The sequence below is a fragment of the Diplotaxodon limnothrissa genome, linkage group LG9 (assembly GCF_057381915.1).
Source record: "Diplotaxodon limnothrissa isolate DT_005_m linkage group LG9, D_limnothrissa_male_GT1.1, whole genome shotgun sequence".
Taxonomy (NCBI): Eukaryota; Metazoa; Chordata; class Actinopteri; order Cichliformes; family Cichlidae; genus Diplotaxodon; species Diplotaxodon limnothrissa.
In genome coordinates, this window is record NC_140604.1 from 36,798,608 (window position 1) to 36,812,931 (window position 14,324).

The 14,324-nt window shown below is 42.8% G+C and overlaps 1 protein-coding gene across 1 annotated transcript in view; it reads left to right on the plus strand.

Annotated features, from left to right (window-relative positions):
* Window positions 1-14,324, plus strand: part of LOC146626066 (NACHT, LRR and PYD domains-containing protein 3-like) — a 47,085-nt gene that overhangs the window by 14,013 nt on the left and 18,748 nt on the right. Inside the window, exons 3-7 of the mRNA XM_085363147.1 lie at window positions 1,112-2,912; window positions 3,012-3,185; window positions 3,530-3,703; window positions 5,188-5,361; window positions 13,405-13,572. Of these exons, the coding sequence (XP_085219273.1) occupies window positions 1,112-2,912; window positions 3,012-3,185; window positions 3,530-3,703; window positions 5,188-5,361; window positions 13,405-13,572 (2,491 nt within the window). The remainder of the gene's footprint in view (window positions 1-1,111; window positions 2,913-3,011; window positions 3,186-3,529; window positions 3,704-5,187; window positions 5,362-13,404; window positions 13,573-14,324) is intronic.

Genomic DNA, 14,324 nt, shown 5'->3' on the forward strand with positions numbered 1-14,324 from the left:
TGGGAAAACTCCCAGACACCCTCAAATGTCATTGAGAGGATAAAGAGCTGGTCCAGTGTTCCATGACCAGAAAAACCCCCATATTGTTTCTCCCATATCTGAGGCACTAATGGATGAACTCCTCTTTCCAATCCCATGACATAGACCTTGCCACAGAGTCTGACAAGTGTGATTCCCTTGTAGCTGGAGCACACCCTCTGCTGAAGTCCCACAGGCTAACCAAGCCCAGCAGGACTTCTTCAGCTTGATAGCTGTCTTCACCTTCAGTGTCCACCATCTATTTTGGGGATTACCACACGACAGGCACCAACTACCTTGCAACTGCAGTGTCTTGCAAAACTCCAGGTGTTGATCAGTTGACAACTCAGCTCCTACTCTTCACCTGAATGTCCAGAACATGTGGCCACAGATTCGATGATATGGTTACCAAATCAATCATAAGATAAGATAAGATAAGATAAGATAAGATAACCTTTATTAGTCCCACATATGGGAAATTTTGTCAAGGGTCATATACCTGTGACCTGTGACCTAGCTAAAACTAACAGTTTTGGCAGTATATCACTCTGGTGTGTCATTCAGGCTTTCTGGCATATCTAGAAGGTAGAGAGGGACAGAGACAGCTCTTTGTCAAGAGGCTAGCAGACATACCACTCTAGGTAGTGAATAAACACTTGATGAATTGTACCAGCATGCCCGACACAACTTTCCTGTTGATAATCTTGGCCATCATAATAAATTGAAATGAAAAGAAAAAGCAGAGTGAAAAAGGCAAGTTAAGTGTTACGACACTTGATTCTTGATCATGGATTTTCTGTACAGTATCTACTCATTTGATTTGAGATATTAGGTAGACAGGCATGCTCTTTAGAGGTTTTTAAAACTAAGCTGAAGACATATTTGTTCACCCTATCTTACATGTCTTGATTCTATGCCTTCTAGTTTTTAAATTCTTACTGTTTTTAACTTGTATTGTGTTTTTTACTTGTATTGATATGTATCGCTTTTATTTATTTATCTTTTTAGTTTCAAATAGCTGTACAGCACTTTGTTTGAAAGCGCTGTATAAATAAAGTTAGTATTATTATTTAATATTTTTTTCTTCTTTCAGAGATTCAGAGATTATGTCAGCACAAGTTCAAGTCAAATCTGAAGAAGAGGTTACAGTGTGTGTTTGAGGGGATTGCTAAAGCAGGAAACAAAACAATTCTGAATCAGATCTACACAGAGCTCTACATCATAGAGGGAGGGACTGCAGAGGTCAGTAATAAACATGAAGTCACTCAGATTGAAACAGCATCCAGGAAACTAGACAGACCAGAAGCAACAATTAGACAGGAAGCCATCTTTAGAGCCTCACCTGGAAAAGATGAACCAATCAGAACAGTGCTGACAATGGGAGTGGCTGGCATTGGGAAAACAGTCTTAGCACACAAGTTCACTCTGGACTGGGCTGAAGGAAAAACAAACCAGGACATCCAGTTCATGTTTCCATTCACTTTCAGAGAGTTGAATGTGCTGAAAGAGGAAAAGTTCAGCTTGGTGGAACTTGTTCATCACTTCTTTACTGAAACCAAAGAAGCAGGAATCTGCAGCTTTGAAGACTTCAAGGTTGTGTTCATCTTTGATGGTCTGGATGAGTGTCGACTTCCTCTGGACTTCAACAAAACTAAAATCCTGACTGATGTTACTGAGTCCACCTCAGTGAATGTGCTACTGACCAACCTCATCAGGGGGAAATTGCTTCCCTCTGCTCACCTATGGATAACCACAAGACCTGCAGCAGCCAATCAGATCCCTTCTGACTGTGTTTGTATGGTGACAGAGATCAGAGGGTTTACTGACCCACAAAAGGAGGAGTACTTCAGGAAGAGATTCAGAGATAGGGAGCAGGCTGGCAGGATCATCTCCCACATTGAGACATCACAAAGCCTCCACACAATGTGCCACATCCCAGTCTTCTGCTGGATCACTGCTGCAGTTCTGGAGAATTTCCTGAAAACCAGTGAGGGTAGAGATTTACCCAAGACTTTAACTGATATGTACAGCCACTTCCTGGTGCTACAAGCCAAAGGGAAGAAGGGCAAGTCTAATGGCGGAGCTGACAGAGATTCATGGTGGAGTCCCGAAATCAAGAAGATGATTGAGTATCTGGGAAAACTTGCCTTTGATCAGCTTCAGAAAGGAAACCTGATCTTCTATGAATCAGACCTGACAGAGTGTGGCATCGATATCAGTGATGCTTCAGTGTACTCAGGAATGTTCTCACACATATTTAAAGAGGAGAGAGGACTGTACCAGGACAAGGTGTTCTTCTTCACCCATCTGAGTGTTCAGGAGTTTCTGGCTGCTCTTTATGTCCATCTGACCTTCATCAACTCTGGAGTCAACCTGCTTAAAGAAAAAACATATCAGTTGTCTAAAGTTTTCAGAAACAAACATACAGTTAAACAGTTTTACAAGAGTGCTGTGAAGAAGGCCTTACAGAGTCCAAATGGACACCTGGACTTGTTCCTCCGTTTCCTCCTGGGTCTTTCAATGCTGAACAATGAGAGTCCCTCACAAGGCCTGCTGACACAGATAGGAAGTATCTCACAGAATAATCAGGAAATAGTCCAGTACATCAAGAAGAAGATCAATGAGAACCTGTCTGCAGAGAAATGCATCAATCTGTTCCACTGTCTGAACGAACTCAGTGATTGTTCTCTAGTGGAGGAGATCCAACAGTCCCTGAGATCAGGAAGTCTCTCCACAAATAAACTGTCTCCTGCTCAGTGGTCAGCTCTGGTCTTCATCTTACTGTCATCAGAAAAAGATCTGAATGAGTTTGACCTGAAAAAATACTCTGACTCAAATTCAGAGGAGGCTCTTCAGAGGCTGCTTCCAGTTGCCAAAGCCTCCAAGAAAGTGCTGTAGGTGGAGTTATTAATAATTTATTTAAGTTTAAGTTAAGTTCCTAAAAAGTAAGAATTATTTCTAAGTCTGTGTATATTATTGCTTTTCTTTCTTAGGCTGAGGGGTTGTAACCTCTCAGAGAGAAGCTGTGAAGCTCTAGCCACAATCCTCAGCTCCCCATCCAGTAATGTAAAAGAGCTTGACCTGAGTGAAACCAGTTTGCCAGATTCAGGGATGAAGCTACTTTCCTCTGGACTGATGAGTACACACTGTACTTTAGGCAGTCTCAGGTAAGATCTTAAACACTGCAGATTTGTGTAATTTCTTTCATGTCATCTTTCTTGCTCAATGTCAAGGACACCATCATGACATCATAAATTTTAGTGTATAGTCCATATATATGTGTCCATACATGGATGTATCATGACAAACATTTGCAACAGATATTTTTTTTACTGCTCATCAGATGAATTTTTAAAATGAATAATTTATATCTAACAAATCATGTAATATTAAGCACACTCACAAAATGTGCACACAATTTAGACATCAGAAATCAGTACTTTTGATTTACCCAACACAGGGAGGGTTCATGTTAATGTCAGTGGAACTAAGTGTACTATTTTTCATTCAGTTTAAGGAGTTGCAATTTGTCAGAAATCAGCTGTAATTCTCTGGGCTCAGCTCTGAAGTCCAACTCCTCATATCTGAAAGAGCTGGAGCTGAGTTCCAATGACCTACGGGATTCAAGAGTGGAGAAACTCTGTGGTTTTCTGGAGAGTCAGAAATGCAGACTGGAGACTCTGAGGTCAGACACCTTGTTTTAGCTGAGCACTGAGATGAATATAATGTAACAATGCTTTACCTGATAGATGTCATCAGCAGTGTTGGTCAAGTTACTTGAAAAAAGTAATCAGTAACTAATTACTGATTACTTCCCCAAAAAAGTAATCCCATTACTTTACTGATTACTTATTTTCAAAAATAATTAATTACTTAGTTACTTAGTTACTTTTTAAAAACACGATTTACAACCTGAAGAGGTGATAAAGCGATAGATCTTTCAGCCCAATTCTATTTTTTCTGCATAATCCATCATACAAAATGTAATCAAATGGAAAAGTCCCTTTTTAAAACTTGTTTTATCAGTTTTAATCTTTTAACTTTATGCATCAAGCAAAAATTAAATTATATGCAACAGAATTCACATTCTGAACTGGAATACATGTCTACAAATGGCTTTTATTAGAACTTCTACTGAATGTGGGGATGTGAAAATTATATTTTAGCATGATCATGTGTCCAAGTTCTCACCAAGTAAATTGCATGCCAGCAAACACCTACTCTGAGGAAACTCACTCTTTCAATTAGATGCAAGTAAAACACAGCAGAAAATAAATAAAATCAAAGACTAGCGGTCCTTTTGCTCTATTTTCACCTGTAAAGCAGGAGTGGGGTAGGCGGAGGTTTACCCTGGTGCAGGTGTGCCGCAGCGGTCAGTGGAAGAATCCACGAGTTTCTCTGTGAATTTCCCATTACGTCGTAGCGCACTCGGTGCTTGCTTGGACGTTTAGGGTTTTTTTTTCACTGTAAAAATAAGTTTTCTTCCAATGCACAACAGACACTAATGTTTTTGTCACTTTTTATGGAATCAAACTCAAAGTAAGGTCCGTACTTCCACGCTTTAAACGCTGCATGCTCATGCTCTCTCCCGCACTCGATATATTATCCATTGTTGATCTGCACACAGCTGTTGTCACGAACGTCGCACTCGCTTACGTCACTGTCATGAGACATTCTCGAAAAAATCACGGTTTTAGTAACGCAGTAACGCAGCGTTCCTACGGGAAAGTAACGGTAATCTAATTACCGTTTTTTCAATAGTAATCCCTTACTTTACTTGTTACTTGAAAAAAGTAATCGGATTACAGTAACGCGTTACAAGTAACGCGTTACTGCCCATCTCTGCTTGTCAGTACTCTTGCTGAAGCATTTTGGATTAACTGAAGGCTTTTCAGGGAGTTTCTAGGACATCCTGATAATAATGAATTACAGTACTCGAGCTTAGAAGTGAAAACTCCAAAATACTCCAACACAATATGCTGTGAAATACATTGACTTAATGTGAGTAGTGAGTAGAGTTTCTCAAATACAAGTAAAGTCATCATATTTCCTTTGTTCGAAAACAGCTAGACTTCAGCATTTTTATTTTTTACAGATCGATTATGGAGCACTAAATGATTTCAAACATTAAACGTTGTTTAATAAACTAACATCTTTATTTATATACAGTTTATGGAACTGCTGCTTGTCAGAGATCAGCTGTGCTCTTCTGGGCTCAGCTCTGAAGTCTAATCCTGCACATCTGAGGGAGCTGGACCTGAGTAAAAACAATCTGCATGATCAAGGAGTGAATCAACTGTGTGGTTTTCTGGAGAGTCCACATTGTAGACTGGAGACTCTGAGGTCAGACACTGTGTATTAGCTGTGCTGAGATGAATATGTTTTGTGTGTGTGTGTGTAGACGTTCAATTTACAGGAGAAAAAAATTTTTACAATCTTTTTTGGAAATCAAAAAACTTTGTTAATAGTTTAAGAAGCTGTTATACAATTTGGGTTTTGCAGTATTTTAGTTATTAAATTTATGCGATGCTTCTGTTTTCTAGTCGATATGCAGAAAACAACCCTAGAGACCAACTTTAAAAGAAATGCATAAGTCACCAGTGTGGTATTTACCAAGGAGATGCCCTGTCCCCACTGTTGTCATGCATACAGGGAGTGCAGAATTATTAGGCAAATGAGTATTTTGTCCACATCATCCTCTTCATGCATGTTGTCTTACTCCAAGCTGTATAGGCTCGAACGCCTACTACCAATTAAGCATATTAGGTGATGTGCATCTCTTTAATGAGAAGGGGTGTGGTCTAATGACATCAACACCCTATATCAGGTGTGCATAATTATTAGGCAACGTCCTTTCCTTTGGCAAAATGGGTCAAAAGAAGGACTTGACAGGCTCAGAAAAGTCAAAAATAGTGAGATATCTTGCAGAGGGATGCAGCAGTCTCAAAATTGCAAAGCTTCTGAAGCGTGATCATCAAACAAGCAAGCGTTTCATTCAAAATAGTCAACAGGGTCGCAAGAAGTTTGTGGAAAAACCAAGGCACAAAATAACTGCCCATGAACTGAGAAAAGTCAAGCGTGCAGCTGCCAAGATGCCACTTGCCACCAGTTTGGCCATATTTCAGAGCTGCAACATCACTGGAGTGCCCAAAAGCACAAGGTGTGCAATACTCAGAGACATGGCCAAGGTAAGAAAGGCTGAAAGACGACCACCACTGAACAAGACACACAAGCTGAAACGTCAAGACTGGGCCAAGAAATATCTCAAGACTGGTTTTTCTAAGGTTTTATGGACTGATGAAATGAGAGTGAGTCTTGATGGGCCAGATGGATGGGCCCGTGGCTGGATTGGTAAAGGGCAGAGAGCTCCAGTCTGACTCAGACGCCAGCAAGGTGGAGGTGGAGTACTGGTTTGGGCTGGTATCATCAAAGATGAGCTTGTGGGGCCTTTTCGGGTTGAGGATGGAGTCAAGCTCAACTCCCAGTCCTACTGCCAGTTTCTGGAAGACACCTTCTTCAAGCAGTGGTACTGGAAGAAGTCTGCATCCTTCAAGAAAAACATTATTTTCATGCAGGACAATGCTCCATCACACGTGTCCAAGTACTCCACAGCGTGGCTGGCAAGAAAGGGTATAAAAGAAGAAAAACTAATGACATGGCCTCCTTGTTCACCTGATCTGAACCCCATTGAGAACCTGTGGTCCATCATCAAATGTGAGATTTACAAGGAGGGAAAACAGTACACCTCTCTGAACAGTGTCTGGGAGGCTGTGGTTGCTGCTGCACGCAATGTTGATGGTGAACAGATCAAAACACTGACAGAATCCATGGATGGCAGGCTTTTGAGTGTCCTTGCAAAGAAAGGTGGCTATATTGGTCGCTGATTTGTTTTTGTTTTGTTTTTGAATGTCAGAAATGTATATTTGTGAATGTGGAGATGTTATATTGGTTTCACTGGTAAAAATAAATACCGTATTTTCACGACCATAAGGCGCACTTAAAAGTCTTAGATTTTCTTCAAAAAGTACGGCGCGCCCTATAGCGCAGTGCGCCCTGTGTGTTGTAAGGAGGACGTAGTAGAGAACACCATGAGAACGCTAAAGGGTGAAGTGTGGGCATTGATCGTATATACCGGACAATCGCACATACCTGTATAAAAGGACAGGTATGTGCATTATGTGGAACATCGTTGTTTTAACAACCCTGAAAATGGCAAAGACACACGCTTATGAAGCACAGTTTAAACTGAAGGCCATCAGCTATGCGGAGGAACATGGAAATCGAGCAGCCGCGAGAGAATTTAAGATTAACGAATCGATGGTTCGCAAATGGAGGAAGCTAGAAAACAAGCTCCGGCAGGTCAAGAAAATGCAGCTGAGTTTCCGCGGACATAAGGCGAGGTGGCCCGAGTTGGAGGAAAGACTCGAGCGGTGGATCATCGAGCAAAGAACGAGTGGGAGAAGCGTTTCGACGGTCACCATTCGGCTAAAAGCAGTTTCTGTCATGGTTGGCTGTGTGGCAGGCAGGCAAGCAGGAGTGGTGGATCCAAAATGCAGGACTCAGACACAGAAGTACAACTTAAAGCGCAGCTTTATTGCTGGGAAAACCTCTTACTAAACTAAACTCACCAAAAGACAAACAAAAACACTGGTGGACTAAAGCACTGTAGCAGAAACACTGAACTGGAGCTGGAGACAAAACACTGGCAACACGGAGGCAAAACACACAGCTTGATGAGGGTACGACGCAACACTGACTCAGAGAAACACAGGGTCTAAATACACTGGGAAGTAACGAGGAGAATGAGACACAGAAGGAGAGCACAGCTGGGGGAAATTAGAACTGACGAGACAAGCAAAGCAGGACACATTCACATAAGTCACGGACCTTCAAAGTAAAACAGGAAGGATCACACAGAGACGCAAACTTGACACCGTGGAGACAGCAACTAAGAAACACAGAGACATAAACCATAAGGCAGAAGACTCTAAGAACCGATAGACATGGAGGGGAACTCAAACATGCAGACACAGACTTACAGAACAGAGGGGACACAGAGAAACAAGAAGGGCAAGGGATCGAAACTAGAAACCATAGAATAACTCACACCAAGTAGAATAATACAAAAATCACAAAGAACTAAAACGCTGGGTCAGGAGACCCAGGACCCTGACAAAACTAGAACCCATAGAATAACTCACACCAAGTACAATAATACAAAAATCACAAAGAACTAAAACGCTGGGTCAGGAGACCCAGGACCCTGACAGTTTCACTAGCTGAAGAGATGAACATTGAACATTTCCAAGGAGGTCCGTCTTGGTGCTTTCGTTTTATGAAACGGTGCCATTTTTCCATCCGGACCAGGACTACGGTAGCGCAGCAACTTCCAGCGGATTATAAGGAAAAGCTGGCCATCTTCCGCTCCTACTGCAGCAAACACATCGGCGACAAAAACATCCAGCCCAGCCACATCACAAACATGGACGAGGTCCCGCTCACTTTTGACATCCCGGTGAGTCACACTGTGGAGAAGAAGGGGACCAGCACGGTAGCGATACGCACAACGGGGTATGAAAAGTCTTCTTTCACTGTTGTGCTTGGCTGCCATGCTAATGGACAGAAACTGCCGCCTATGGTGATTTTTAAGCGAAAGACTTTGCCTAAAGAGAAGTTTCCAGCAGGAATCATCATTAAGGCAAATGAAAAGGGCTGGATGGATGAGGAAATGATGAAAGAGTGGCTGAGGGAGGTGTATGTAAGGAGACCAGGTGGTTTTTTCCACGCATCACCATCGCTCTTAATCTGTGACTCTATGCGTGCCCATCTCACAGCCGATGTGAAAAAACTAGTGAAACAAATGAACTGTGAGCTTGCTGTCATTCCGGGAGGCCTGACAAAGGAACTCCAACCGCTGGGCATCGGTGTGAACCGCCCGTTCAAAGTAAGGCTGCGAGCGGCGTGGGAGCGATGGATGACCGATGGAGACCACAGTTTCACCAAGAGTGGAAGGCAGCGCCGGGCGAGTTACGCCACAATTTGCCAATGGATTGTAGATGCTTGGGCTAACATGTCTGCTGGCACTGTTGTTCGAGCTTTCGCAAAAGCTGGCATCATTTCCGAGGAGCCGCACGGCACGGAAAGTGACTCTGACAGTGAAGAAAGTGAACCTGGCATGTTTGATGGAGATTTAGCGCAGCTGTTCAATTCAGACACAGAGGATGAGGACTTCGATGGGTTTGATTGATGATAAAAATGTGAGTACCAAACTCAGTTTTGCTCCTGCTTTATTTTTAAATATGCACACTTGTATGCTTGTGTGTTGTTGATGATGACGATTACCGGTAATAGAAATGTGAGTAAGGTACCGAACTCAGGTTTGCTCCCGCTTTATTTTTAAATACGCATACGGTACTTGTATGCGCCCTATAATCCAGTGCGCCTTATGTGTGTGTTAAATACAGTAATGGCACACATAACTGAGACTGCGCCTTTTAGTACAGTGCGTCTTATGGTCGTGAAAATACGGTAATTGAAATGGGTATATATTTGTTTTTTGTTAAGTTGCCTAATAATTATGCACAGTAATAGTCACCTGCACACACAGATATCCCCCTAAAATAGCTAAAACTAAAAACAAACTAAAAACTACTTCCAAAAACATTCAGCTTTGATATTAATGAGTTTTTTGGGTTCATTGAGAACATGGTTGTTGTTTAATAATAAAACTATTCCTCAAAAATACAACTTGCCTAATAATTCTGCACTCCCTGTAGATGTGAACCCCAGATCATTAGTCAGATCATTAACAATAGTGGATACTAACGTCAGAATGGATCAAAAATTCGCCACCTCCTCTACATGGATGGATCTGTAGCAATGATATTGGAATGTCATTTGGACTGGAGAAGTTTAGTCGGATGGTAACCAAGAGAAGAAAGGTAGTCAAAATGGAAGGGACTGCACTACTAGAAGGCAACATAGCAGACACTGAGGACATCTACTTGTACCTTGGAATCCCAAAGGCAAATAGGATCCATGAAGGGGTTGCAAGGAAAACCACGACCACCAAATACCTGCAGAGAGTAAAGCAAATGCTGAGGGGTCAGGAAGATTAACATTCAACACCTACATCCTGCTAGTCATCAGAGACCCCGCAAGGATAATAAGCTGGCCAAAGGAGAAGATAGAAGCTACTGGCATCAAGACAAGCGCCTTACCATGCATCGAGACCTAAGGAGCTTGAAAGGGAGTGACTAGGCTCCTTTAAGTTTCGCAAAGACGTTTCACCTCACGTCCCATATGCTTCTCTTGTAAAACAAAATGGTGGAGTCCCATGTATCTATTTAAACCTCAGTGGGAGCTGTCCCTTAAGTGGTTCATAGACCCTCTCATGCCCCTCATCACATAAGTCAAGGTATAAAAAACAGCATGGGTTATTAGCACTAAAGGTTTTGGGTGAAACCACTGTGAGAGGTTGTCTCCCTATCATATTACCTATTGAGGTCACGTGACACAAGATGTGAGTGGGAATTGAGGCACCTGGGAAGGGATCTGTCGAGGAGCGTGTCAGGCTACATTTCACTGTGTGTTATACTTGTATAACTATGCATGTGACAAATAAAGAACCTTGAACCTTGAACCTTGATCTCAAAACTGCATTGTATGTGGCAGACAGTTTTAAGCCACTCCCTCTGTTCAATGAGTTTTAGACACAGTGCACATAAATCCTGTTTCACTGCTCTTACAAACTCTTTGTCTTCTCTGTCCAAAATGTGAACATTAGCATCCTCAAAAGAGTGACCTTTATCCTTTAGGTTCAAATGTTAAGCTTAGTCTTTTCCTGTCGATGTTGCCCTTCTGTTGTGCTATGTGTTTATGGAGGGGCTGTTTGGTTTCTCCAGTGAAGAGGTCTGAGCACTCCTCACTGCACAGCATACACTACGTTGTTTAGTTTGTGTTTGGGAGTTTTGTCCTTTTGATAAACCAGTTTTTGTCTGAGTGTGTGGCTGGGTCTGAGGTCCACTGGGATATAGTGATTGGAGAAAATTTGTCTGATAAACCTGCTACATAAGAGGTGACAGTGCTGTTCCATTTGTTAGTGTTTCTCTTTAGTTGGTGTCTGACCAGGACAAGGGTCAGTTGTTAAGAGTCAACACCAAAAGGATAATGGTCACTTTTTACTGGATGCCAATTGTTACGGTCATGGGTTGCTAGAAGGTTCTCCCTGTTTGAGAATGCTGTGTTTTTCTTTTCTTCTTTCTCTCCCTCTCTCTCCCCTCTCCCTTTTCCTGTCTTTGAAGTTCCAGGTGCCGCGGCTGAGTAGCGTTATGGCTTGTTAGCCATAGGAGGCTCTGAGCGCCGTGTGTGTATAGCGCTTCTGTTTTCTTTCTACGTTTGGAATACTGTGATAGTGAGAGAGAGCAGTGTAGGCTGGTAGGGGTTCTCCGCCATTTTTGTTTGACCAAAGTTTTCTCCTGTTTTGTGGACAGCCAGAGACGTCAGGTATTGTATTTTTTTTTTTTTTCTTGAGGGAAGTTATACCACGTGTTTTGTTTATAGGAAGGGGGAGTGTTTTTGTTTGTTATTTTGGCCTCAGAGAGCCTGATGCTTTTAGTTTTTCAGCTCAGCTGTTTCAAGTTTATTCATTTTTTGCTTGCCCCTCCAGGATTTGTGCATACAAATGCATACACTATTATATATTGTACATATATTTATTAGTTTCAGGTTGGCCATTCTTGTATTTTGCTCGTTTGTGTTGTTGTGTTTGCACATCTCTGTTGCTTGTGGGGCTCGCACACAAGAATTTCACTCGCATGTGCTGTGCCAGTGTGCCTGCACATGTGATGTGACAATAAAAGTGATTTGATTTGATTTGATTTGATTTTGATTTGATTTGATGTGGGTAAGAATGAAACAGAATTAGAGGCATATTTTAATGCATTTGAACATATTGCCATAGCCTTGCACTGGCCTAAAGAGGTTTGGGCTCTGCTGAGGCAGTGTAAACTGGTGGGTAAGGCGCAGGGGGTGTGTGCGGCTCTCACCGTTAAGGACAGTTTAGTGTATGATAGGGTACTGAGTGCCATTCTCAAAGCATATGAATTAGTGCCTGAAGCTTACAGAAAGCATTTCCGGTCCCTCCGTAGGCCCCCCACGCAAACCTTTCTTGAGTTTGCAAGGAAAAAGGAATATTGTTTGATAGGTGGAGTCAGGAGAGTGGTGTTGTAGATTTTACGGCATGATCCTGGGTCCTTTTGACCCAGCGTTTTGTGTTTTCTATTATTGTAATTTTGGTTCTGTTCTTCCTCGGTTAGTGTTCTTTTCTTTCTGCCCGTGTATATCTGTGTCTGGTCTGCATTTCTGAGTTTGTGTCATTACGTGTATGTGTTTCCTGTTTTACTTTGAAAGTCTCTGTCTTATGTCAGTGTGTTCTGTTTACGTTTCCCCTACCTCGTCAGCTGTTATGTCCCCCAGGCGTGTTTCCCTCCTGTTTCCCATCCCTGATTACTGGTATGTGTACTTATAGTGTGTGTTCACCCGTCCTAAACTAATTGGTCTGTGTTGTTTCCCTCGGTCTCCCTGTGTCTCTCTGTGTATTTCCCCGGACCTCCCTGCATCTTCGTTTCTGGTTTGTTTTGTTAGTTTTGCCCAGTTTAGGTTTTCCAGTTTCATGTCCACCCGCACCCGGCAGGGGGGGGAAATGATCGGTGTTTCTGCTGGAACTTCTCAACCGTGGTGGCCCCTCTAACCCGCCTCTGTAGCCCAAAGGAACCTTTTTAGTGGACCACTGAGTGCCAACACATCTTTGATGGTGCTAAGTCCCTCCTGTGCAGTGCTGGCCGCCCCAGATTTCATTAGAGCATTCAGCCTGGAGGTGGACGCCAGTGCCATGGGGGCTCCAGAAGGGAACTGATGACATCAATAATCCAATCTCCTACTTCTAGAGATGGGCTCTACTAGTTCAGGAATACAACTTGGACATCAGACATAAAAAAGGGGTAGACAATATATTAGCGGATGCACTGTCCAGTGCACATCAGTTAACCACACAGAGCACTGGTTTTACTAGAGGTGGATTTTTAGGGCGTTACGGTTGGAGATTCTCCCTGTTGGAGAATGCTGTTTTTTCCTCCCCTCTCTCTCTCTCTCTCTCTCTCTTCCTGCCCTGTTTTTCAGGTTCTAGGTCCCATGGCTGAGAGTCCTTACGGCTTGTTAGCCATGGGATAAAAAAGGCGGGCATTCTGCAAGCTTCAGCCATTTGAAGTTTCACTTTACTGGACTTCTGTAAACTGAATCTGAATTTTCAGCTCCAAGAAAACTATAAAACACTGAAGAATTTCAAGCACATAACTAATTAACTTAAATCTTTCATTTATTATTCAGACTGGAGAATTGCAGGTTATCGGAGATCAGCTGTCTGGGCTTAGCACTGAAGTCCAATCCCTCCAACATGAGAGAGCTGTACCTGAGTCAGAACAACCTGCAGTATTCAGGAGTGAAACAGCTGTGTGGCTTTCTGGAGGGTCGAAACTGTAGACTGGAAACACTGGGGTAAGATGCCCTGTTTATGTTGTGCAGAAATGAAAGTATATAACATAAGTTTGAGTAAGAGAAAGGGTTTTCTACCCCAGCATAGACTTTCCCAGGGAGGCTGAGATGTGTGATCCCCCTATATTTGGAGCATTCCTTCCATGGTATGACAATATCCTCAGTTGAAGTCATCAGTGCTCCACCTGCACTATACACAGTGCAGGTGGAGCACCAGATTCTATCTGAGGCAATCTGAAAGTTTTTTTCCATGGCCTCCACGAACTCCTCCTTGACCCAAGTTTTTGTTACTGTGACTGCCCAAGCTGCGTTCTGCTTGGCCTGTTGGTACCTATTGGCTCCCTCCAAAGTCCCACAGGCTAACCAATCCAAATAGGACTGCTTCTTGAGCCTTATGGCTCCCTTCACCTCTGGTGCCCCCCATCTGATTTAGGGGTTACCACTATGACAGGCACCAACCTCCGTGTGGAGGTTGTAGCAGCTTCAGCAATGGAGCTGAACATGATTTATTGATGATCTATATACCCAGTTTCCCTTGGAATTCTGTTGAATCTCTGTCAGAGGGGGAGTTAATGATCTCGTGGATGGGGGCCTCTGCCAGGTGTTCCCAGTGCACCTTCACTATACATTTACTCCAAGCTGTCCAGCATCCTCCTCCGCTACCTTATCCAACTCATCACAAGCTGTTGATCAGTTGACAGCTCAGCGCCTCTCTTCACTAAAGTATCCAGAACATATGGCAGCAGATCTGATGA